At 41.9% G+C, this 25,517-nt stretch overlaps 1 protein-coding gene and 1 long non-coding RNA gene across 2 annotated transcripts in view; both read right to left on the bottom strand.

Moving 5' to 3' along the window:
- LOC149500060 (uncharacterized) overlaps positions 1-25,517 on the bottom strand; it is a 255,500-nt gene that overhangs the window by 217,728 nt on the left and 12,255 nt on the right. The gene's annotated exons all lie outside the window — the stretch shown is intronic.
- LOC114243475 (modular serine protease) overlaps positions 768-25,517 on the bottom strand; it is a 34,845-nt gene continuing 10,095 nt past the window's right edge. Inside the window, exons 2-15 of the mRNA XM_028174982.2 lie at positions 22,332-22,383; positions 21,014-21,121; positions 20,612-20,668; positions 19,096-19,212; positions 17,543-17,689; positions 16,582-16,762; positions 15,225-15,301; positions 14,489-14,694; positions 13,514-13,723; positions 6,589-6,750; positions 5,073-5,194; positions 3,954-4,130; positions 3,458-3,617; positions 768-3,088 (exon numbers count right to left, since the gene is read on the bottom strand). Coding sequence (XP_028030783.2) covers positions 2,883-3,088; positions 3,458-3,617; positions 3,954-4,130; positions 5,073-5,194; positions 6,589-6,750; positions 13,514-13,723; positions 14,489-14,694; positions 15,225-15,301; positions 16,582-16,762; positions 17,543-17,689; positions 19,096-19,212; positions 20,612-20,668; positions 21,014-21,121; positions 22,332-22,383 — 1,982 coding nt within the window. The 3' untranslated portion in view covers positions 768-2,882. The remainder of the gene's footprint in view (positions 3,089-3,457; positions 3,618-3,953; positions 4,131-5,072; positions 5,195-6,588; positions 6,751-13,513; positions 13,724-14,488; positions 14,695-15,224; positions 15,302-16,581; positions 16,763-17,542; positions 17,690-19,095; positions 19,213-20,611; positions 20,669-21,013; positions 21,122-22,331; positions 22,384-25,517) is intronic.

The raw sequence follows: 25,517 nt of genomic DNA, 5'->3' as shown, positions 1-25,517 counted from the left end.
GCGTAATGCTATATTGTGTGGTATAATTTTAAAAAACTTATTAAAGAGCGAAAAATGATATCCACGAAATGACGTGAAGTTCTACAGTTAGGGTAAAAAATAAATTAGCCAGGCAAGGGAATATAGATAATTCAAGCAAAGAAACCTTTTTTAACAAAGACTGAAGACCATTGAACTGTTCCATCGAACTGAATGAAATTAAATAATTTATTATATATTGTAGAATGAAGTTGAGAATGGCGTAAACTTTTTAAAAATTCAATGGGATTTGTTGGAAGAGCACAAGAATCCATGTCCAACTTTTTTGTTTCGTTTCCCTAATATTAGGCGTTTTTTCACATGGTAAACAGTTAACAAGCCACCATTACTACATAACAACTGTAGCACTAAATTTCATTTTTTTTTTACTTTTTCCCCCTGCCTATGTTGATAGCCTTGAGCGGCTATTTTAACTTCTCCTTGACGTTTAGGCGAGCTCACGGAATTCAAACCGGGAGTGCTGCTAACACTGGCCCTAGCAGTGCTTCGCAGAATCTACCACAGGATCGGAAACTGACCTACTGAAAAGATCCGGCGAGAAACACGGTGGGCTGTGTCTATGACTTAATTTACTCGTCGAGTCCTTCGTCGCAAGCGACGGGTTCGGCCAGGAAGGTGACTGGTGCTTAAGGTACCTAAAAGCACCGTAAATGGATCGGGAGGACCTAATGAAGTGTTTAGGGTAAGGGTATTGCCTACTACGCAATGTATTGAATAAAACCACCAACGCCATCTAGTATATTTTTTATTAACTTAGTTGCATTTTCAAGTGTCCAATGATGAAGCTTTTTCTATTTTATTAAGACGTAAATATATCTATACTACTATTATAAAGAGGAAATATTTGTTAATTTGTTTGTATTGAATAGGCTCCGAAACTACTGAACTGATTTGAAAAATACTTTCACTGTTTGGAAGCTACACTATTCCCGAGTGACATAGGCTATAATCTATTTTGAAAAAAATTAGGGATCCTTACTAAAACTCCAATAATGTACTCCAAGGTGTAAAAAAAACCTAAAATATTCTTTACATCGCGCGCCTTGCGAAAACTATTGATGATAGAATAAAATAATGTACTGCGACTTTGTAGAACATATTATTATTTACAAAAAATGTCGCAACAGCATAATATGTCTAACTATTATAGTTCTGCCGCAAAAAAACGTGAAATATCGTTGAAGCTTTTGTTAAAGACCCGAGCGAAGCCGGAGCGGGCCGCTAGTATGTGTATATTAATATTTTTTAATATTTAATATTAATAATTTTATTAATCACCTATTGATTCACATTGTGGTCGTCGTGGCCTAACGGATAAGACGTCCGGTGCATTCGTGTTGAAGCGATGCACCGGTGTTCGAATCCCGCAGGCGGGTACCAATTTTTCTAATGAAATACGTACTCAACAAATGTTCACGATTGACTTCCACGGTGAAGGAATAACATCGTGTAATAAAAATGAAACCCGCAAAATTATAATTTGCGTAATTACTGGTGGTAGGACCTCTTGTGAGTCCGCACGGGTAGGTACCACCGCCCCGCCTATTTCTGCCGTGAAGCAGTAATGCGTTTCGGTTTGAAGGGTGGGGCAGCCGTTGTGACTATACTGAGACCTTAGAACTATATCTCAAGGTGTGTGGCGCATTTACGTTGTAGATGTCTATGGGCTCCAGTAACCACTTAACATCAGGTGGGCTGTGAGCTCGTCCACGCAGCTAAGCAATAAAAAAAAAAAAAAAAACATTCTCAAGTTAGAATGTTTTTGAAGACTATCATTCTCTATTATAAATACAGGTAAGCCTTCTAAAAAACGATATTTTACAACACGGTTCCACTTTAACACGTAAAGAAAATTCCGTAATGCTCTCTTATAACGCGCTATTTTTAGAACACGATAACGAGATTTTTAATTAAAATTATTTAGAGACTTACACTACGAACACACAATATATGGGAAAAACCGAAATTTTACTACTTCTGTCCTATGTTTCATAGGTAATCAAAATACACACATGCATAGTTGAGATGTTTCATTCATAAAAATTACTTGTCATTTTTGTACTGGCTTCTGGTCTCATATAACGCGGTTTCACATAACACGGTAGGAACGTATCTACCGTGTTATAGGAGGGGTTACCTGTACACAATTTAGCTTAATTACGTATACTGTTAGGACCGACTTTGATAATGGCAAATCTTGCTGGACTCAGGGCGCGCAATGTTCTCGAAAAAAGTAACAAACCTTTTTCTTATGGAGGGTAGAGGTAAGGAGAACCGTCTCATATGGGAGAAACTTGAAAAAGTGTCTCACTTTCAGCACTAAATAACAGTTCAAAAATCTTCCAGAATGGCGCTAGCATAGGCACAGGGTATGTTAAGAATTGAGCAGTTGTTAACTGATTGAAGTATGCCGAGTTAGGAAATTTAATATATTTAATGACTAGAGTAGTTAGTGACAGTGTAATATACAAAACCTCACATGTTTACGTAGTCCAAACTAATTTCGTCAATATCACCTAAAATTACTGCTGGTAAAACGTGGAAACTTCGATTGCATTTTCATATCAGCTTTAAATAAAATACTTTTTGTGATTTTGTAGTGCTTACAGTTTTTTCGTCCTTTTTTATTTCTCTATCTTATTCTAAAAACTTTCAACGCCTTTTTTTAACTTTACCCGGTTGCTACTGTAGCGCCACACTTATTTAGCAAATTTTAACGGACACTTTTTCACACACAGAGACAGTTCTCCTTACCTGTACCCTGCTTACTTTTTCTTTTCAAACCACGCGCGTTCAAGTCTGTATAATCTATGGTGCAAGCTATAGTCTATGGTGAGCGCACGCTAAGTCTGAACCACGTGCAGATATTGCTTGATGAAATGTTCGTGTTTCGAGACTTGTGTGAATGTTGTGAATGTGTTTGTGTTACACAGATTCTCGTTCGTAGAAGCCGTTGACACGATTCCGCGTAAATAGTATCTTTCGACTCCCTTGTCGTAAGTGGAAAAAGCTAGGCCCCCGCCGCTGTCCCCTTTGCATAAAGCTTTGCCTGAATAAAAAAAATCAAAAAGATGTTTAATTTAAAAGTTGCAATTAGGTACACGCAATGTATTAAAAAAAAGAACGCGTTCAACTTGGTGCACATGAAAGAAGTGAAACTTCTTTTACAGTATTGTAGTTTTCTTCATTTTTCATCCTTAAATCAAATTTCCGCCTGAAATCCGGATGTGGAATGAACTCCCCTCCACATTATTCCGGGACATGTCTTTTGCTAAAAGAGGCAGCGACTTTGCTGTGACCCTCGCGTTTATGACGTGCACAAGTGATGGTGACCATGGGTCGCACCACCTTTGCCTACAGAGGCTTTAAAATAACTAAACACTAACTAGCCAAGCGAAGAGTTTGTTACCCTAATTACCTTCTCCGTCGCCAGCGCAGATCTTGTCGCCATTGATGTACTCCCTGAAGCCGGGAGGCGCCATGCCGATGCACCTATCTATGTCGATGTATGGCAAATCAACGACTTTCAGTATTTGCGAGGCGTTGCCGTTTTCCGAAGTCAAACCCCAACCGGCCACCTGAATTTGAAGATGTGAGGTGTGAGCCTTGGAATCGAAGTCTTTCGAAGTTTTTTACTGGTGGTAGGACCTCTTGTGAGTCCGCGCGGGTAGGTACCACCGCCCTGCCTATTTCTGCCGTGAAGCAGTAATGCGTTTCGGTTTGAAGGGTGGGGCAGCCGTTGTAACTATACTTGAGACCTTAGGACGTATATCTCAAGGTGGGTGGCGCATTTACGTTGTAGATGTCTATGGGCTCCAGTAACCACTAGCCAGTAACAAGTACCCAGTAACCAGTAACAACAGGTGGGCTGTGAGCTCCCCTACACATCTATGCAATAAAATAAAACCACATACCTTGCCCGGTTTCCCGTCTTGTAGCTGCTGCCTCTCAAAGCTGATGTCGAAGTCCAGACAGGCAGGCCTGACGTAGGTGCGGTACTCGATCCTTGTCGCTAGTATCACGATCGCTATGTCCTCTTGAAAGTTCGCCGTCCTCCCTTGGAATCTTATCGGGATTTTTATATCCCTCACCTTGACCAGACAATTCGTATTGGCCAAACAGACCCAAATTATAATAGCCCACGCCACAAATTGTGTATTGTATCGAAGCTGGTTTGCTTTTTTTTTTCTTACCTATTCTGATAGCCTTCAGAGGCTATATCAGCGTAACCTTAACTAGTAGGTGAGCTCACGGGGCTCAAACCTGACGACGTTGCTAACACGAATCCTAACAAAAGACGTGCTTCGCAGAATCTACCACCGGATCGGAACGCGACCCACTGAGAAGATCCGGCGAGAAACTCAGTAGGCTGTGTCTGTTGGTTAATTTACTCGCCGAGTTCTGACCGGTATTGCAATTGCAAGTTTTTATTGCTTCATGGCAGAAATAGGATTTTACTATCACTAGGAAATGCTGGTTTGTGATCTCAGTGCGCTGGTGAAATGCTCAAAGAATTCGGCTGAAGAATCATTCGGCTTGCACTAAACAAACGGTAATAGATGTGGTGAGGCTGATTTAAAACCAGTACCCAACTCGAATTACGGGACAGTCAATTATAATTCAATGTCTTCAAGCACAAAAAAATCTATAAGGCCGCCAGGGTCTGTACCGTGATTCAATAAGCTGTCTATTCCTAAAATTCGCATATACTTTGGTTTGATCTTCTCTTTCGTTAGGCAGTGGCTTGGCTCCGCCTCTGGCATTGCTGAAGTCCATGGGCGACGGTAACCACTCACCATCAGGTACAGGCCGTATGCTCGTCTGCCTACAAGGGCAATAAAAAAAACTTAAACTTAAGAAACATAAGTGCTCATAACTATTCTTCAAACGAGGCTTGTGGAGAGTGCTTAACGGTAGGCAGTGGCTTGGCTCCGCCCCTGTCATTGCTGAAGTCCATGGGCGACGGTAACCACTTACCATCAGGTACGGGCCGTATGCTCGTATGCCTATTAGAGTAAAAAAAAAGTACTCACGTCCGATTTCTGGACGTCCAAGTCCTTCGGATTGTTCCAGGGTCTGTAAATCTTACCGACGGCAACGGCATAGTCAGTTGTGGGTAGCTGCTGGTTGAGGTTGCTCCAGAAGCAGTGAGCGGCTGTAATTATTGGGTACTGTCTCAGCAAACAAGTCTTACAAGTCGTCGTGGCCTAATGGATAAGACGTCCGGTGCATTCGTATCTAGCGACGATGTAACGGTGTTCGAATCCCGCTGGCGGGTACCAGTTTTTCTTATTAAATACGCATTTAACAAATGTTCACCATTGACTTCCACGGTGAAGGAATAACATCGTGTGACAAAAATCAAACACCCACAAAATTATAATTTGCGTAATTACTGGTGGTAGGACGTTTTTAGAGTCCGCGCGGGTAGGTACCACTGCCCTGCCTATTTCTGCCGTGAAGCAGTAATGCGTTTCATAACCAAACTTTAGAACTTATGTCTCGAGGTAGGTTTAGCATTTACATCGCAGGTGTCTATGGGCTCCGATCACCACTTAACATCAGGTGGGCCATGAGCTCGTCCACCCACCTAAGCAATAAAAAAAAACTTCCATCGAGCTGGTGATATTGCTCGGTAGACCGACGGTCCGAATGTTGTTGTTCGGAAATTGTGTATATGCGAGCTTATCTTGAAAATGTCGTAAGCGAGATTCAGGCATCTGTCAAATGTCTTGAGATATATGATGGCTACCCGCCACATGCAGGATAATAATGTAAATAGACATGCTTTAACAAAAACCGACTTCAAATAGAAAAAAAAGATATTCCAAAACAAATTAATATACACACTATCTATACAAATATATAAATCTACAGTGGTTTTTACGGATGGTCCGTTATAACTACTGAACCGTGCATCCGATTGACTTGAAACTTGGTATCCATGTAGAAAATACATGTACTTAATGGATAGGCTAATATTTATATGAGCGTTGGACTCCCTACACCAGTTGCGGGGGCGTTAATGATGAGAATCTTTGTGGGGGTGGAAAATAATAACGTTGATTTTAAATGCCCGGCGAAGCGGACGGGTACAGCTAGTAATATATAAATCTACAGTGGTTTTTAAGATGTTCCGTTATAACTATCCATTAGGCTAATATTTATATGAGTGTTGGACTCCCTAATAATAATGACAATAAATAATAATGTTAGCTTTAAATGCCCAGCGAAGGGGCGAGTACAGCTTGTATACACTAAAAACAATAATCATCGAAATCGGTTGGCGTGATATTGAGTTATTCATCTATTTGTCGCGCACGAACTTAATGCTAATTTAAGACAATTATATAGTTTTCTCATGGATACCATTATCAGAACTGGACTAAATTAAAAATGGGACCACACGGGAAGCGTCAGCAAAATCGATTCGCCCAGTCAAAAGTTACGAGGTGACAAACATAAAAAAAAAAATTAGAACATACAGTCGAATTGAGAACCTCCTCCTTTTTTGAAGTCGGTTACAAAAACAAACGTAATAATTCTCACCTGATATGACGACGGTGGTGCTAACGAGAGATCCACCGCAGATCTGCATGTACGGTGTGCTAGTCTTCCTATATATGCCAGCATGCCAGGGTAGTTCTCCTCTTTTCGCTGATCTCCCGCCGAACACCAACTCTTCACCGTCAGGCGTGACTCTGCCGCATTCTAAAATGTATAGACATAGATGTAAGCCGCGCCAATAAAGAAACGAACCTAATGACTCCTCTTCACAATTGGCCAAGATGGGCGATTATAGAAACTCACGATAGTTTTTTTTTTTTATGATTGAAAGATTACTGGTGGCCCTAAGGCCTTTCCAGTTTTACCGGGACAGTAGGATTAGCAAAGGCTCAGCCAGGAGGGGTGGGATTTGCTAACAACTGCCCGAGCGCCTCCGAAGGAGACCTAACAACTCAAGAGCAATTGCTTCGCGAATGAATCTACTACCGGATCGGAATCGCGACCCGCTGAGAAGATCCGGCGAGAAACTCAGCGGGCTGATACATGGGTTAGGTTGCACGTCGACCTCACTGTCGAGTTCGACGAGTACGGTTACCGGGGTCCCTAAGCCTGCTCCTAGTGTTAGAGCTGAAGGCGTCTAATGCAAAGGTTATTGGATCTGATGGATCCGTAAGGACGTGACTCACGATAGTGTAGAGGGCATAAATGTGTGTGATCGGCCATCATCGCGTATGATCGTGCGCAATCGACGTTGTGTCGGTAGATCAAACGAATGATGGCCCATGATTGTGTGAGCGTCCACACCATCGCCGATTAGTCAGGATGTAGTTGTCTCAAGTGTGTGTCAATTGTGTCGACTACAAAACTATGGTTGCGTGGACCTTGTTTTGTTCCGATTGATTGGCACACACACCCACCATCATCTCTTCCTCCATCTTGTTTATCATTATCGGTAGGCAGCGGCTTGGCTCTGTTCCTAGCATTGCTGAAGTCTATGGGCGACGGTAACTACTCAATATCAGGTAGGCCGTATGCTCGTCTGTCTACAACGGCAATAAAAAAAAAGTTGTCACGATTCTTTTTTCGCGCACAATAATGAGCTAACTAAAAATATTGCCGCAGCCGCGATCGCCTCGATTTCCATCGTCGATACTTAGACGTCTTAACATATTAGTTGACGATTGTGTGGAAAGTTGCCCGATCATGGCGGCGATGATGGACGATCATTTGTTGGCCAATCATGACCGATTGTGAAGAGGAGCCATAAAATGGCGGCGGCGATCATGCGCTCTCACTCTAAACTATTGCTGTCTTTAGTCGCACACGGCGCGTACTGAATGCAAAAAAAATATCAGTTCTGACTTTGTTCTTACACTGTCTTAACGTGCTCTGTTTTGTTTTCTCTCAAATTCTGTTGTTTTTCGTTGCATTTGTTCGTTATTTTGTTGTTTTTGTAAAATTTGTTATTGTTATCGTTTTTTTTTGTGTCACGTGTGGTAAATAATATGGCCTCTCACAAACGCGGAAAAGTCCTATTATATTATTATTATATTTTCTTTCTATCTTTTGTTTTTATTTGTTGACCCTACCATCTGTCAGTGCAGGTACATAGACGCCATTTTCGGTTCGTTTCCTTAGTAGCGGTTTATATTTGAAAATTGCGTGACGAATTCTGCAGCGAACATCTATTTAGCCTTTACTCAATCGACAATCCAGCCTTCGACAATCTTGGTGGTGGTAGGACGTCTTGTGAGTCCGCACGGGTAGGTACCATCACCCTGCTTATTGCTGCCGTGAAGCAGTAATGCGTTTCGGTTTGAAGGGTGGGTCAGCCGTTATAACTATACTGAGGCCTTAAAACTCATATCTCAAGATGGGGAGCGGCGTTTACGTTGTAGATGTCTATGGGCTCCGGTAACAACTTGACACCAGGTGCACTGTGAGCTCATTCACACATTCATGCAATCAGTATAGTTACAGCAGGGGTTCCCAAACTTATTTTGTCTACAGCCCACTTTGAGAATAAATTATTTTAACGCCCCCGTTTTGACACCTAAAAACCACTATAGCAAGAGCTCAGTCCGTGTCTAAAGAGTCCTCCTAGATGAAATTACAAATCGCCTCCCAAGCCTCTACATAACACCCCCATTTTTTTCTGGGTGTCTTACCGCCCCCCTTTAGGCCTGCAGTGCCCACAAGTGGGCGTTATCGCCCACTTTGGGAAAGGCTGAGTTACAGGTATCGAAATAGATATCGGTCTCTCTCTCTTTCTCCAACTAACTCTTTTTGAGAACACGGCAGCTCTGGACGCGACCACTGGTTATTTTCCTCAAATTCTAAGCGAAGTTTATAGTTATGTGTGTTTTTTTTATTCCCCTCGTAGGCAGACGAGCATACGGCCCACCTGATGGTGAGTGGTCACCGTCCCCATGGACGTCAGCAATGCCAGGACCAGAGCCAATCCGCTGCCTACCATTTAATACTTTCCATTGAAGACACATATTATCGTCTCGAATTTTCTATTAGGGAATCTCACTGATAAAGACTCCGTCGCTAACACATTACGTTTGTTAATTTGAAGTCGTCGTGGCCTAAAGGATAAGACGTCCGGTGCATTCGTATGAAGCGATGCACCGGTGTTCGAATCCCGCAGGCGGGTACCAATTTTTCTAATGAAATACTTACTCGACAAATGTTCACGATTGACTTCCACGGTGAAGGAATAACATCGTGTAATAAAAATCAAACCCGCAAAATTATAATTTGCGTAATTACTGGTGGTAGGACCTCTTGTGAGTCCGCGCGGGTAGGTACCACCACCCTGCCTATTTCTACCGTGAAACAGTAAGCATCTCAAGATGGGTGGCGTATTGACGTTGCAGATGTCTATGGGCTCCAGTTACCACTTAACACCAGGTGGGCTGTGAGCTCGTCCATCCATCTAAGCAATAAAAAATATATATATACAGTCAAAATCTGTTATAACGACATCGAAGGGACTGCTCATATTCAGTCGTAAAAACCGATAGTCGTAACAACCGGTGATGCTTAATGTGTATCGTGCAAGTACAAACAAATCAATAGGGAATTATTGGAAAAATATATTTATTCAACTATGTACATTTTGTTTATTACACATAAGTACAATGCATATTATTTTTCTGTGAGCATAAAATCTGTAATTTTGGTCTGTTTGGAACATTTCTTTTGCTCATAGATATTTTGTAATTCACGTTGGATTTTAATCAACGTATCGTCATCGCTCTTTCCAAATGGTTGAAATTGTCGAGTGTCATACACCATATTCCTTTGCTGTCTTTGTTTGAAATTCCGCTCTCTAGCTTGGATATAATACGCGATTTTTCTTCAATATTAATTTGTTTTCTCATTCTTTGCGACATTTTGAAAGTTTCACGAATAACTACTACACAAACTTTTGGTGCGTCTTGTGTATAGATAAGTAACAAACTAACTGAAGAGATATGAAGAAGCGGGCTTTGACTCTACCGCATGCACGTGTTTTGTTTCTAAGAATTAGAAAAGACCCTACACTAAACTAAATCCTATTGTTTTCTTTCCTGATTTTAATAGCCATTGAAGACAAATGTGGATACCTATTCAAATTGTTTACAATACAGCTTAGCCGGTCGTTCTAACAGATCTAATTCTCCGAAATATTAGTTAAATGTGGTCGTTTTATGAGGTATGTCGTTATTAGCAATGTCGTATAAACCAATGTTTTTAATAAGGCGGTCATATAGCATTCAGCCGGGACCTTTGTTCTAGGTTACTATAACCGGCATGTTGTTCTAAACGATGTCGCAGTAAACGGTTTTGACTGTATATATATATTACTTTTACGTTAAAACAAAACAATAGCTTTCAAACGATTCATTTAAATTAGTTAGTTAAAATTACGAAATGTTAAGAGGATGGAGGGTGAGGTAACAAAATTAAAACAAAATTAAATCAAAATAAAAAAAACAACGTTTTTTTCTTTTTAATTTTTAATTCAAAACGAATAAATACAATGTCATTGATTTACACAATCACAATCCATCCTATTATCATTTATTTAATAAGTAATTCTAGTAATACCCAAAAAGAGTCGACTACTGTGATAAGTAATTCAATTAATAAATAATTAAAAAACAAAAATAATTGTAGAAAAACAGGACGAGTACAAAAATCGATAAATCGATATTAATTATTTTATAACGTTCAATTAAAACTGACTATGTTTTGGCACTGGCAACATTGGCTTATTTGCTAAATCAGACACAGCTTATCTACGCAGGACGTCTGATTAAAGGGAATGTATTCTTTAGCTTTTGTGACTAAGAGCTCACTGATTTGTTTAAATAAACAACATTGTTTTAATATAGCTGTAGATTGACAACATTGGATTATTTTAAAATTTCTTTTTAAAGTCCCCACTATTTACAGAGTGATTGTGAAAGTAATGAGCTAAAACTTCGAGTTACCGTGTCCGTAAGAAATGTTATTAAAAAAAAAACAAATGTCAAACGGATTTAAGCGTTCAGAGTTTCCTTTCTAGGTCTGGTCTTATTTTATACAAAATTTACAGTAATAAATGCAAAATATTTGATATTATGTCAGTAAGTTTTAGTAATAAAACATATCAAAAAAATCTGTACGTCCGGATTGTTTCCGAAGCGCGCCTTAATTATTTAATTAAATTAATACGTGAAGCAAAAACTTTGTATCCCTTTTTACGAAAATTGCGCGGACGGAGGAGTATGAATTTTCCACACTTAGAGAGAATATAGAGAAGAAGTGCACAATGCTAATATTTTTTTTAAATAATGCATAAAAGATACATTAAATCAATAAAGAAAACATTACACAACTACATACCATGTATTTGACGCACACACACATGCATACTGTTTATTTATTGCCAAACATTTGTTCATGACGTCTGTGGTCAAATTGAGAATAGATTAAATATTGTTTGTCTTTATTATTATTTTTCTATAGTGTAGTCTTGGCGAAATTTGTGATTATGGAATTATAATAGTCTTTGAAAACAGAATTGTAATAGTGTACAAACTTATAATTTCAATTAATTATAGTCGAATTTCGACTACCGGGCGACCACTAATTTAATTAAAGGAAATATATTTCATCCCATTCTAACGCTCTCGTTAGAGAGAGATAGGGATATCAAGCAACAATGACGTCTATCAACAAAATTAGATTATCTTCTTTATCACAAATAAAATATCGCAAGACGAAATTATCTTCGGTAAACCTTGACCATAGAAACTTAAAAGTACTCGAAATTTTAGAGATGGCAACCTAAATATATGATTTACTATTTATAACACAGATGTTAGCTTTTTTTTTGTAAATATTACATTTTAGTATACAATAATAGTAACTTTCTGATACAGAGTACGTATTGTGTTGAAACAGTATTTATTTAACTAAAAAAATAATTCAATACTGTTGTATTCTTTGGCGAGAATTAGGAAGAATATGTATTAATTAATTTTAATAGTATTTCTGTTGTAAGCAATCCGTTCTCAAAACAAATGAACTAATATTTAACGTAAAAATATTATTTTGCCCTTATATGTACTTATTGCTTCGTAATTCAAGAACCCGCAATGGTAGTTGAAGTCACACGAGTACGTTGACCTCGCGCTGGCTAAATTTAAACATATTACATTGCTCGCTGTCAGATCCGCGCTAATTTAGGCCGTTAATGTCTCAGATGCTATCAGCACGTCTTTCGCGTCTTACCTATGATTTCCTTACACCATTAAATATAGAAAATTATTTCGAGGCTATTTGGTTTAAGCAACATTTCTCTTTTTAATTAAAGGAGCTTTTTATTTGGTATCAGCATCGCCAGTTCCAATGTTTTTAATTAAACTTCAATTAAGTTTAGTCCATTCGAATAATCCGAATAACTTTTTTTTCGGTTGGGGGGGCGAACCTCCTACGAGGTCCCCGCGTCTATGGGGCGCGCGGGGTATTGGGACTGGTTCGCGACTGCGAGACCGCGGGCCCAAGGTTTTTTTCAAGGATCTCTACCCACTAAACGACTCCCCTGCACTCTTCCCCCAAGCGTCCGATCCCCTCCGAGGTCAGAACCCGAATGAGGTAAGGGGGTTGCCGCGGTCAACACTACGACCAGACAGCGTAGCTCATCCCAAGGACGCCCAGCCGACAGAGCCTTCGAGGCGAATCGAAGGCTCTAGAACGTCAGCCGTCTCGGTATCCATTCGAATAGCTAAAGAAGCTTTTTATTTATTAACGACTAGCTGACCCGACAGACTTCGTAGTGCCTCAATCGACAAATAAAAGACCTAAACTTTTGTATAAAATAAACCTAAAACAAACAAAAGGAATCCGGCCGACGGGGGGCACATCATAGGAAAAACAAAATTGTGTTATTTTTATTTAATCTCGAGCATTTTCATATTTATCTAACTTTTAAACCTTCTCTGGACTTCCACAAATAATTCAAGACCAAAATTAGCCAAATCGGTCCAGCGTTTTAGCGAGACTAACGAACAGCAATTCATTTTTATAGATATATAGATATATTTTCCAAATTTTAAACTTTAAATGGCTCTTCTACAAACTCGCAAAAAGGCCGCTTAAACCAAACAACAGCTTTCACCTCTCGATTCGTATTAATCTCTAAAATATATTTTATCTTTCGTTGAATTAACAAAGTCTACCATAAGGGGCTTAACTTTCTTATTTACTTTAGCCGGGGCGATCCTCCAATCTCCCTCGTCTATATCGAAATCGTGATCACCGTTGTCACCTTTGCCATCGCCTTTGCCAATAACATCACCGTTGTCACCTTTGCTATCATCACCTTTGCCAATACCGGCCCCAACGCTGACCGTATACTCCAGATTGCTTATGTAAATTTCGACTTTATCTCTTATCAGTACGGTCACGTTTGTACCGTTCCTGGACAAACCTGGAGTGCATGTGGCCACGTAGTCCCAGTTCCCCTCGATGCACCGCATGTAGCCGAGCGGCACGGTCGAGTAATAGTTGGGGGACCTGCACTGCGGCTGGACTATCGTGCCGGTCGGCTCCAGGGAGCCGCAGGGTCTGGTACCCTCGTTACTGTCGGTGAGCAGACATTTGTACTCGACACTGGCGTGACTGTTGAGCGTGCAGAAGCCTACGGGAGAAGGTTCTGGATTAAATTTCATTACCGAATTTCAAAAAGGGGGGGTGGGGGATTGGTATTTTTTTAATACGCTTTTTATTAGCTTCAGACGTATGTTTTTTTATTTATTTTTTTAAGTTTTTATTGCCCTTGTAGGCAGACGAGCATACGGCCCACCTGATGGTGAGTGGTTACGATCGCCCCGCTGCCTACCGCTTAATACTCTCCGCAAGTCTCGTTTGAAGAAGGACATGTCATAGCGCTCGGGAAACACCGTGGAGGGGAGCTCATTCCATAGCCGGATGGTACGTGGCAAAAAAGATCTCTGGAAACGCACTGTGGATGACCGCAGTGGCTCCAGGTAGTATGGACGAACTCTACTCCGGTGGGGGGCGGTGCGATGGTAACAACGATGCGAGAAAAAACGAGATATAAAATTAAATATTAAGCACTCAAAAAATGAGCAAATACAGCTGTTCATAAAACGAATGTTTGCTCGATGCGGGAAACCTACAGACCTCAGCCGGTGATGTAAAAGTACTAATTACTGCGAGACCGAGTCGGTCGATATTAGAATGGATTTTAGTACTATATGAACTTTACTACTAGAATTGACTTTACTACTAGAATGGTCTTTACTACCAGAATTTACTTTACTACTAGAATGGAACTTACTACTAGAATGGACTTCTATACTATACTATTATACCACTATACCATTTATCACCACAGTGATGTCTCGGCCTGTTAGTTAGAGGCAGCAACTAGAATACTCACGGACGCACTGAGGCAGCTTATCCGACCACCACCCGTTTAAGCAGAAGACGTCGTTCCTGCCCATCACGCCGTACCCCGGCTTGCAGGTCACGTTCACTTGGATCGAGTCGAAGGTCTGGCCGGGAGTAGCGTTCGGCGTGTTCAGGACCACGTACGAGCCGTGAGCTGGGTACTGGGGCAGGACGCATCCGCCTGATGCTGAAGGCCTGTGAACATCACGACGGTATCATGCCGTGTAGTAAAAATCAAACCCGCAAAATTATAATTTGCGTAATTACTGGTGGTAGGACGTGTTGTGATTACGCGCGGGTGGGTACCACCGCCCTGCCTGTTTCTGCCGTAAAGCAGTAATGCGGTTCGGTTTGAGGAGCGGGGCAGCCGTTTTAACCATACTGAGACCTTAGAACTCATATCTCAAGGTGGGTAGCAGCATTTACGTTGTAGATGTCTATGGGCTCCCCATAGACACAGCCACAGGTATAGCTCACAGGTGGTAGATTCTTCGAAGCACTGCTCTTGCTAGGGCTAGTGATAGCAACGCCTCCAGGTTTGAGCCCTGAGAGCTCACCTACACGTTAAGGTTACGCTGGCATAGCCTCTCAAGGATCAAAAGGAGATGAGGGGATCATCTCGAATAATTCCTCAGAGCATTCCCCATGGAACATACGGTATAAAAGACAGAGAGAACCGAAGTCCCTCGGTAGACCTAGGCTGTTTATAATAAGGCAACACCTACTTTTGTGTCGGCTTCCCGGACAGGACTTTGTCACAGAGCTCGTCCGACTCATCCGAGCCGTCAGCGCATTCTTTTATCTGTAAAATAAAGAGATCTTTTTTATTATTGCTAAGCTGATAGCCTTGAGAGGCTATTTCAGCGTAACCTTAACTAGTAGTTGAGCTGACGGGGCTCATACCTGACGACGTTGCTAACACGAACCCTAGCAAGAGTCGTGCTTCGCAGAATCTACCACCGGATCGGAAACGCGACCCACTGAGAAGACCCGGCGAGAAACTCAGTGGGCTGTGTCTGAGGGTTAGTTTACTCGTCGAGCCCTTCGTCGCAAGCGACGGGTTCGACGAGAACGATGACCGATGCTTTGGTACCTAAAAGCAGCGTTAATGGATCGCGAGGATCCGTAATGACGTGCTTAGGGCGACGTCGACTGCTTTCCATTCTGTCCGCAGGATCGAGAATGAGAAATTAATCATTGCGTGCTGTAGGCAGAGTCCAGTAGAGTAGTACTTAGAGTGGAGGGGTGCGAAGGAGTGGGGAGGGAGAAGGGGGCGGAGTGCCGTGGGCACTACCGATAGCGCTATGTCGACAGCTAACAATAAAAGGTATAGAGAGAGTGAGAGGGACATAACGATTTTTCGTTACGTGACGTGACGTTACGTTTTATAACGGCAAGACGACTACTTTAGGGCAAACCAGACGGTCGTAGAAGTCGTGGTGGTCCCAAACTCCGATGGTTAGATGGCATGGACCAGGCTTTACACTTGTTCATTATCTATACATATAAATAAAATTGGAGTGTCTGTTTGTAATATTGAAATAACCGTTTTTTACTTTATGCAAATGAATATAATAATATTATATACGGTACATACACCAAAATTACATTTTTTACAATTTTTGTTTGTCTGTCTGTCTTTGTCTTTGTTCCGGCTAATCTCTGGAACGGGCTGGACCGATTTTGACGAGACTTTCACTGATAGGTAGCTGATGATATAAGGAGTAACTTAAGCTACTTTTTTTAGACTAGCTTCGCCCCGCGGCGTCACCCGCGTTACGATAGTAACCGGGGCTAGCATCGCGGAACTCAGCTAACAATAATAACATTTAATGTTTCCGAAGCGAAGTCGCGGACAAAAGCTAGATAAAAATAATTTTATTCTTTTCTTTTTTTTTCTTTATTGCTTAGATAGGTGGACGAGCTCACAGCTCACCTGGTGTTAAGTGGTTACTGGAGACATCTACAACGCAAATGCCGCCACCCACCTTGGGATATAAGTTCTACAGTCTCAAGTACAGTTACAACGGCTGCCCCACCCTTCAAATCGAAACGCATTACTGCTTCACAGCTGACGCTCACCCCGTTACAGTCTGATCCGGCGTCTACGCAAGCTCCATACGCGCACTGGAACAAGTACGCCGGGCACGTCCTACCCGCGCACGCCTGGACCGTCTCGTCAGACCCGTCCGGGCAGTCGGCTACGCCGTCACAGAATGCGGTGGCCGGTATAACGTTACCGTCAGCACACTTGAACTTATCTCTGCGGATGTAGGACCCAAAATAAAACGAAATTGTTATAAATGTATTGTGCTTTTGAGAGAGCCTTGAGAGGCTGTGTCAGCGTAACCTGACGACGTTGCTAACACTGGCCCTAGCAAGAGCGGTGCTTCGCAGAATCTACCGCCGGATCAAAAACGCTGTGACGATTTTTCTTTCTTTTTTTTAATTCCTTAGATGGGTGGATGAGCTCACAGCCCCTGGTGTTAAGTGGTTACTGGAGCCCATAGACATCTACAACGTAAATGCGCCATCCACCTTGAGATATAAGATCTAAAGTCTCAAGTATAGTTACAACGGCTGCTCCACCCTTCAAACCGAAACACATTACTGCTTCACGGCAGAATTAAGCAGGGCGGTGGTATCTACCCGTGCGGACTCACAAGAGGTCCTACCACCAGTAATTACGCAAATTATAACTTTGCAGGTTTGATTTTTATTACACGATGTTATTCCTTCACCGTGGAAGTCAATCGTGAACATTTGTTGAGTACGTTTTCATTAGAAAAATTGGTACCCGCTTAAGATTCGAACACCGGTGCATCTTTGCTCAACACGAATGCACCGGACGTCTTATCCTTATCCACGACGACTTCGATACCATAATAAATTATTTCAAGTAATTTTTTAAGCCATATTTTTTACTTTGCTCTTAAATATTACGTCTCACTCCGACGTACCCTATATATTTATTTATTTATATACGAAATTCCGTAGGCGTCCCGCTTTGACACAAAAAAAAGAATGGTCACGTTAGTCATACCTCAAGTTCGTCGCGTCCGCGACCTCATTCCCCCGACACTGAGGTAGCAGCTCATCAGAGTTATCGGCGCACTCCTGGATTCCGTTGCAGGGCGCCGTGCCATCCACGCAAGCGCCATACGTGCAGCGGAACCAATTGCTCTGGCATCTGGACATTAATGGGAACGCTAAATCACGTGGAAGGAAAGAGAAGTCGAGGAAGATCGCCAACCAGATGGACGGACATTGTCAAAGAGGCCACAAACACCAGCATCCAGGGCGGCATTAAGCAGGCCGATTGCAGGCAACATTGGAGGAACCTGCTGCAAAAACTAGACCAAGGTCACGACCCTCAGTAATGAGGAAGCGACGAAGAAGAAGAAGAAATCAATGACCCCTAGCTACAATACCAGAGTTTTTTTTTGTTGCTTAGATTGACGGACGATCTCACAGCCCACCTGGTTTTCAGTGGTTACTGGAGCCCATAGAGACATCTACAACGTAAATTCGCCACCCACCTTAAGATATAAGTTCTAAGGTCTCAATATAGTTACGATTACCCCACCCTTAAAACCAAAATCGCATTACTGTTTCATGGCAGAAATAGACAGGGTGGTGGTACCAACCCGTGCGGACTCACAAGAGGCCCTACCACCGGTACAGAACAGTAAAATCGGTTTTCATTTTGGGCCCAACACTAAAATTATGGCTTAGAGCGTGTTACCGTTCAGTTCTCCAGAGATACAGAGCTGCCTGTGTCAATATCTGTTCGGTAAATTGCTGTTGCCGTATAAAATATTATACAAATTTAAGATTCCCTGTTCTATAGGTACCAGGGACTAATAAAAACACTTAAGTTATGCTCCTCGCGAGCAATGGCCTGGTTTGTGGTGAGTCTGGTACACATGCAAACAACCGCCAGCTGCCTTGACTTGGTTGGTCCATCGTATGGGCAACCTTCCACGTGGTCTGGTGCCTTCTTTTTTTTTCCTGCCTAAGCTGAGAGTCTTGAGAGGCTATTTCAGCGTAACTTTAACTAGTACGTGAGCTCACGGGGCTCAAACCTGACGTCGTTGCTAACACGAACCCTAGCAAGAGCAGTGCTTCGCAGAATCTACCACCGGATCGGAAACGCGACCCACTGAGAAGATCCGGCGAGAAACTCAGTGGGCTGTGTCTGTGGGTTAATTTACTCGTCGAGCCCTTCGTCGTAAGCGACGGGTTCGACGAGAACGATGACCGGTGCTTGAGGTAGCTAAAAGCACCGTTAGTGGATCGGGAGGATCCGAAATGACGTGTTTGGGGCGACGTCGACTGCTTTCCATTCTGTATCCGCAGGATCGGGAATGTGGTGCCTTCTATTGCTCGTGAGGCGCATAACATCTGCCCACAGCAATGATACCGAATAACGACCACGACCGCTCTGACTAGTTATACGACAAAAGAGAAAGAGAGCAAACGAACGGGCATACGGCCAACATGATGGCGAGTGGTTTCTGTCGCTCATGGACGTCAGCAAGGCCAGGGATAGAGCCAAGCCGCTGCCTACCGATATTAAGAGATGTTTAAACTCACGTGGTCTTCCCGCAAAGCGCGTGGGTTTCGTCGCTCGAATCCGGACAGTCGACGACGCCGTCGCACTTACCGTCGAACGAGATGCACGTACCGTCGCGGCAACGCCACTCCGACTTCCTAACGCGCAAAAGGAAAACATGAGTTCTTTAACGTTCTCGATAGCGTAAAAGTTAACTCAATTTTTTATGGTGGTAGGACCTCTTGTGAGTCCGCACGGGTAGGTGGTACCACCACACCGCCTATTTCTGCCGTGAAGTAGTAATGCGTTTCGGTTTGAAGGGCGGGGCAGCCGTTGGCACTATACTGGGACCTTAGAACTTATATCTCAAGGTGGGTGGCGCATTTACATTGTAGATGTCTATGGGCTCCAGTAACCACTTAACACCAGGTGGGCTCTGAGCTCGTCCACCCATCTAAGCAATAAAAAAATTTAAATAAATATGGTTTTTATTTTATTTTATTTTATTGCCTTGATGGGTATATGGGGTGTATGGGACGAGCTTACAGCCCACCTGATGTTAAGTGGTTACTGGAGCCCATAGACATCTACAACGTAAATGCGCCACTTGAGATATAAGTTCTAAGGTGTCAGTATAGTTACAACGGCTGCCCCACCCTTCAAACCGAAACGCATTACTGCTTCACAGCAAAAATAGGCAGGGCGGTGGTACCTACCCGTGCGGACTCACAAGAGTTCCTACCACCAGTAATTACGCAAATTATAATTTTGCGGGTTTCATTTTTATTACACGATGTTATTCCTTCACCGTGGAAATCAATCGTTAACATTTGTTAAGTACGTATTTCATTTGAAAAATTGGTACCCGCCTGCGGGATCCGAACACCGTTGCATTGCTAGATACGAATGTACCGGACGTCTTATCCTTTAGGCCACGACGACTTCAGAGTTTGGAGTTGGAAGGTTTACTTACGTTTGCCGCTAGGGGCGCTGTTTCAACCGCATACGAAACTGAGTTAACTTTTACGCTATCGAGAACGTTAAAAAACTCGCACCAAGCACACACACTCAGATCTTTTGTTGATCATCGAAGACATGCTATGTGCGCCTTGATAGATATGGCGGTAAAATTAAAAGATGACGCCATCTGTGATTGTATTCATCGACATGTCAAACGCGATGTCTAAATTGAGTGGGCAGTCAAAGCTCTTTGATTGCCGTGTAGGTCACCGGTGCCGTACGCGGCGCACTGAAGTAATTACGTCGATTTCTGTTGGAGAATTTGCTAAACTAGCCTTAGCAAGAGCAGTGCTTCGCAGAGTCTTCCACCGGATCGGAAACGCGATCCACTGAGAAGATCCGGCGAGAAACTCAGTGGGCTGTGTCTATGGGTTAATTTACTCGCCGAGCCCTTCGTCGTAATCGACAAGCACATCTTTCAAACTGAAACGCATTACTACTTCACAGCAGATATAGGCAGGGTAGTTGAGGATACCTACCTGCTAACAAAATATGGACTACCAATAACTATTCCGTGGCCACAAAATGATCACTTACTTGCAATTAGAAGTCTGTCTACGCCGTCTAGAGCTATGCAATCCAAATATTGCGGGTCTGGAAGGTTAACATTAATAATATAATAAAAACATGTTCTTAAAGTCTGTGCGTGTTATACACGCTCCGTTTAGCGTTTTTTTTATTGCTAAGATAGTTGGACAAGCTCACAGCCCACCTGGTGTTAAGTGGTTACTGGAGCCCATAGACATCAACCATGTCAATGCCGCCGCCCATCTTGAGACATGAGGTCTAAAGTCTCAATTTTTCAGTACAACGTCTGCCCCACTCTTCAACCTAAAACATCTGACTGCTTCACGGCAGAAACAGGCAAGGTAGTGATACCTAACCGTGCGGACTCACAAGACGTTCTACCATCAGTAGTAACCTATCAAGTGCACTTACATTTCGGAGCAGACGGCCTCATCTTCGGCACCAGAACAATCCTCTATGCCGTTGCAGACTCTGTCGATGCTCACGCAGCCCCCATCTCCGCATTCAAACTCGTTGTAGCTGCAAAATGAACTGTTAAGCTCAAAGCTCAAAGCTAAGAAGAGCTAAGGGTATTGAATCACGGTATTGCCAACGAGCCTTTATTGATCGTCCTCCTTCTCCTCCGTGCGTCGTGATCCTCAGTGCTGAGGGTCGTAACCTTTACGGAGCACTGTTATTAGGACTATGTTCCTCCATTCATTCCTGTCTTCCACGCAGTGGATAGCGACATTGATGCTGGAGTCCAAAGTCGTCTTAATCTGCTCGGACCAGCGCATGGGACTACGCCCCCTAGGCCTCTTTCCATCCACTTTGCCGGTGATGAGTAGTCTTTCGAAATTGTCGTCCTTTTGTCCTCGCAACGTGACCGAAAAAGCGGTGGAGAGTCTTGTGGAGACGCCTAGTTCTTCCAGGATTGATGCGTTTGTCCGATGTGCCACCCAAGGAATCCGCAGCATTTTTCTCGAGCACCACATCTCAAGCGCGTTGACCCGACTTCGATCAGCCTTCTTTAGAGTCCATACTGATCGGTTTTTTTATTATTTATTTATTAGAAGGGTGGACGAGTTCACAGCCCACCTGGTGTTATGTGGTTACTGGAGCCCATAAACATCTATGTCGTAAATACGCCATATAACGCCACCCACCTTGAGATATAAGTTCTAAGGTCTCGGTATAGTTACAACGGCTAACCGGCCTTCAAACCGAAACACATTACTGCTTCACGGCAGAAATAGGCAGGGTGGTGGTACCTACCCGTGCGGACTCACAAGCGGTCCTACCACCAGTAATTACGCAAATTATAATTTTGCGGGTTTGATTTTTATTACACGATGTTATTCCTTCACCGTGGAAGTCAGTTTTTTTTTTTTTTTTGTTATTGCTTAGATAGGTGGACGAGCTCACAGCCCACATGGTGTTAAGTGGTTACTGTAGCCCATAGACATCTACAACGTAAATGCCGGCTACCCCACCCTTCGAACCGAAACGCATTAACTGCTTCATGGCGGAAATAGGCGGGGCGGTGGTACCTACCCGTGCGGACTCCCAAGAGGTCCTACCACCAGTTAAGTACGTATTTCATTACAAAAATTAGTACCCGCCTGCAGGATTTGAACACCGGTGCATTGCTAGATACGAATGCACCGGACCTCTTATCCTTTAGGCTACGACGACTTCAAAATGTCGTTAAAATGGTCGTCGCCTTTTAAGTGAGTACTATAAATCTCACCTGCACGAGCTGTCGTATGGATTGGTGATCTTCGTCAGGACAGAAGACGTTACTGAAAAGATACAATATTCATTAATTGACGGATTCTTATGTATGGCTTTATGGGATCTTGCCCAGTTAAAGAATTTGAAACACAGATATGCTGACTACGACTTGAACATGAACCTGGATTCTGTGGTACAGTATACAGGGTCACTGATACCCCGAAAATTTACTATGGTTCGCAATAATAGACCAGGTCGTTGATATCTTATAGATTACTAGCTGTACCCGTCCGCTTCGCTGGGCACTTAAAATTAACATTATTATTTCTTACCCCCACAAAGATTCTCATCATTCAACGCCCCAGAAACTGGTGTAAGGAGTCCAACACTCATATAAATATTAACCTATCCATTAAGTACATGTGTTTACATGGATACCAAGTTTCAGGTCAATCGAATGCATGGTCCAGTAGTTATAACGAAACATCCGTAAAAACCACTGTAGATTTATATATTAGTATAGATAGTGAGCTTCTGATCCTTTGAACTCGTGATTCGAAAATTTTATTATTTCCGCGACCCGCAATGTAACACAAAGTGAACTGACGCCCGGGGTCAATGGCCTCGCATGGTCTCCATTGCTTGTTAAAGGGTATTCATAAATAAATAGGTGAGGAAGTAAGCTGTAACGTAGGTACCATTTGTTTTTGAGTGTTTTTGGTTATTTAGTAGCTATTTGCTGTTATCAAGTAATTCCTGTCCATTTAATGGTTGTCTGGAAGAGATCGCTTTTAACGATAAGATCGCTCCTTTGTTTAATGTTTTGCACTTTTATTTCTTTCGTGTACAATAATTGAATTTATTTTATCGACTTTCTCCCGTCAATTCGTTTTTATGTTCTTTTCTTGTTTGTTTTCAATAAAGAAATAAAGTTACATAAGTTATGAATATATGTGCGGCTCGCCAAAAAAAATTCAATTTTTTTTATTGCCCTTTTATGCAAACGAGCATAGGGCCCACCTGATGGTTAGTGGTTACCGTCGCCCATGGACTTAAGCAATGCCCGATTCAAATTGGCCCATTGATTAAAAAGGTTGCTCACCCCTACAATAAAGCATACTCTCTCTCCCTCAACCTCCAGAGGGGCGGGCACGAATGCCTATCGAAAAACTATTCGTATCGCTATCGAGAAAAAAAAGTATAGGATTTAAACAGCGCCCCTACCGTCCGTAGAAAGAAACTTAATTTCAGCGGCACGCGAGACTTTTTGGCGGGAACGCGTGGAATGAAGTTGTGTGATTTGTTTTATTTTGTCTATTTAGTGTTTCTTCAGGTTTAAATGTGTAATAACGGTGGTTTATTAACTGTTGAATATCTGTGAAAGTGCACAAATGTGGGAAAGTGAAACAAAGCCGCTGGACGTAACATCTCGGGATCCTCCAAAAAGTCCATCAAAAAAAACAAAGTGTGTGTGTGTGTGCAAGTCACACACGGTAAAAGTGAAACTTATAAATAAGATATAGATATACTGACTATCCCACTACACAGGAGCTTACATATGGACAATGTTTAGTAGACGATAGTGGGGATAGTGCTACGAAGAGTCGCACAAAGAGGAGACCGACAACGTCTAACGTGTTCTATCTCGTTCTCTCAGCGGCTGAATCCTATACATTTATGTGTTTGCGTCTCTATGGACTTATTTTTTCGTTTCATCGAGTTTGAAATCGCAACGATTCTAAAAAAGTTTCACTTCAAAAAATGACCACTATTTTACTGAGATTATATCTCATCCAATGATTTTTTACACAACAGATATGTTATCTTCATAGTAACTGACCCTTCAAATCTGATCGCGCCATATATATCTACATACCTACCGATATAATAATAATAATAATAATAATAATAATAAACCCACTATCTCAGATTTTAAACAACACGGAACAAGGATACATGATACATAAAGACACTAAGACTAAACTAACACATTTATTATACATGGATGACATCAAACTATATTCTGGCAATAGGCAACAAATGAACAGACTGTTAGAAGCTACTGAAAATTTTAGTAGCGATATCAAAATGAACTTCGGCACGGACAAGTGTAAAATAAATAGTATAATTAAAGGCAAACATCACGAAACGGATCCATACATACTTTACACACAACAGAACTCAATAATAGATAAAATGGATATAAACGATACATACAAATATTTAGGGTACGCACAGAGTATAGGATTAGATCACAGTAAGATCAAACAAGAACTTACCAACAAATACACAGAAAGGTTGAATTTAATACTAAAAACAGAACTATCGGGTCGAAACACAGTTAAAGCAATAAATACATACGCAGTCCCCGTCCTGACATACTCATTTGGCATTATTAAATGGACAACTACAGATTTAGACAAAGTTAATAGAGTGACACGAACTACATGCAATAAACACAACATTCACCACATACATTCAGCTACAGAAAGATTCAATCTTAAAAGGAAATTAGGTGGCAGGGGGCTCGTAGACGTAAAACACTTACACAATAGACAAGTACATAACATTCGCACATACATGTACAACAAATCTAATGATAGCCCTATACATAAAGCTCTTACATTAATATCCACATCTGGCACACCCTTGAAACTAAATGATAATAGTTATACTATAGATCCGCCAATAACAGATGAACAAAAAATAATTAGCTGGAAACAAAAAACACTACACGGAAAACATCCTAACCAACTCCAACAAGAACATATAGACTCAGAGGCATCAAACACGTGGTTATCCAAAGGCAATATATACAAAGAAACTGAAGGATTTATGTTGGCCATCCAAGATCAAGTCATTAAAACTAGAAACTATCAGAAGTATATTATTAAAGATCCATCAGTAGTCTCAGATAGATGCCGCCTATGCAACTCAAATCAAGAAACAATAGAACATATAACAGGGGGTTGTCCATTTTTAGCCTATAAACAGTACACAGAAAGACATAATAACGTTGCAAAACAAATCCACTCACAGTTAGCACTTAAATATAACCTATTAGATGAAACAGAACCATACTACAAATATAAACCTACAAGTGTACTCAACAATGAGTCAGTAAAACTGTACTGGGACCGAGACATCATTACCGACAAAACCACGACAAATAATAGACCGGATATTACACTAACACTAAAAG

The sequence above is a fragment of the Bombyx mandarina genome, chromosome 24 (assembly GCF_030267445.1).
Source record: "Bombyx mandarina strain Sakado chromosome 24, ASM3026744v2".
NCBI classification, from domain to species: Eukaryota; Metazoa; Arthropoda; class Insecta; order Lepidoptera; family Bombycidae; genus Bombyx; species Bombyx mandarina.
Note: the sequence above shows the minus strand (reverse complement) of the source record. Positions and strands in the feature narration are given on the sequence as shown.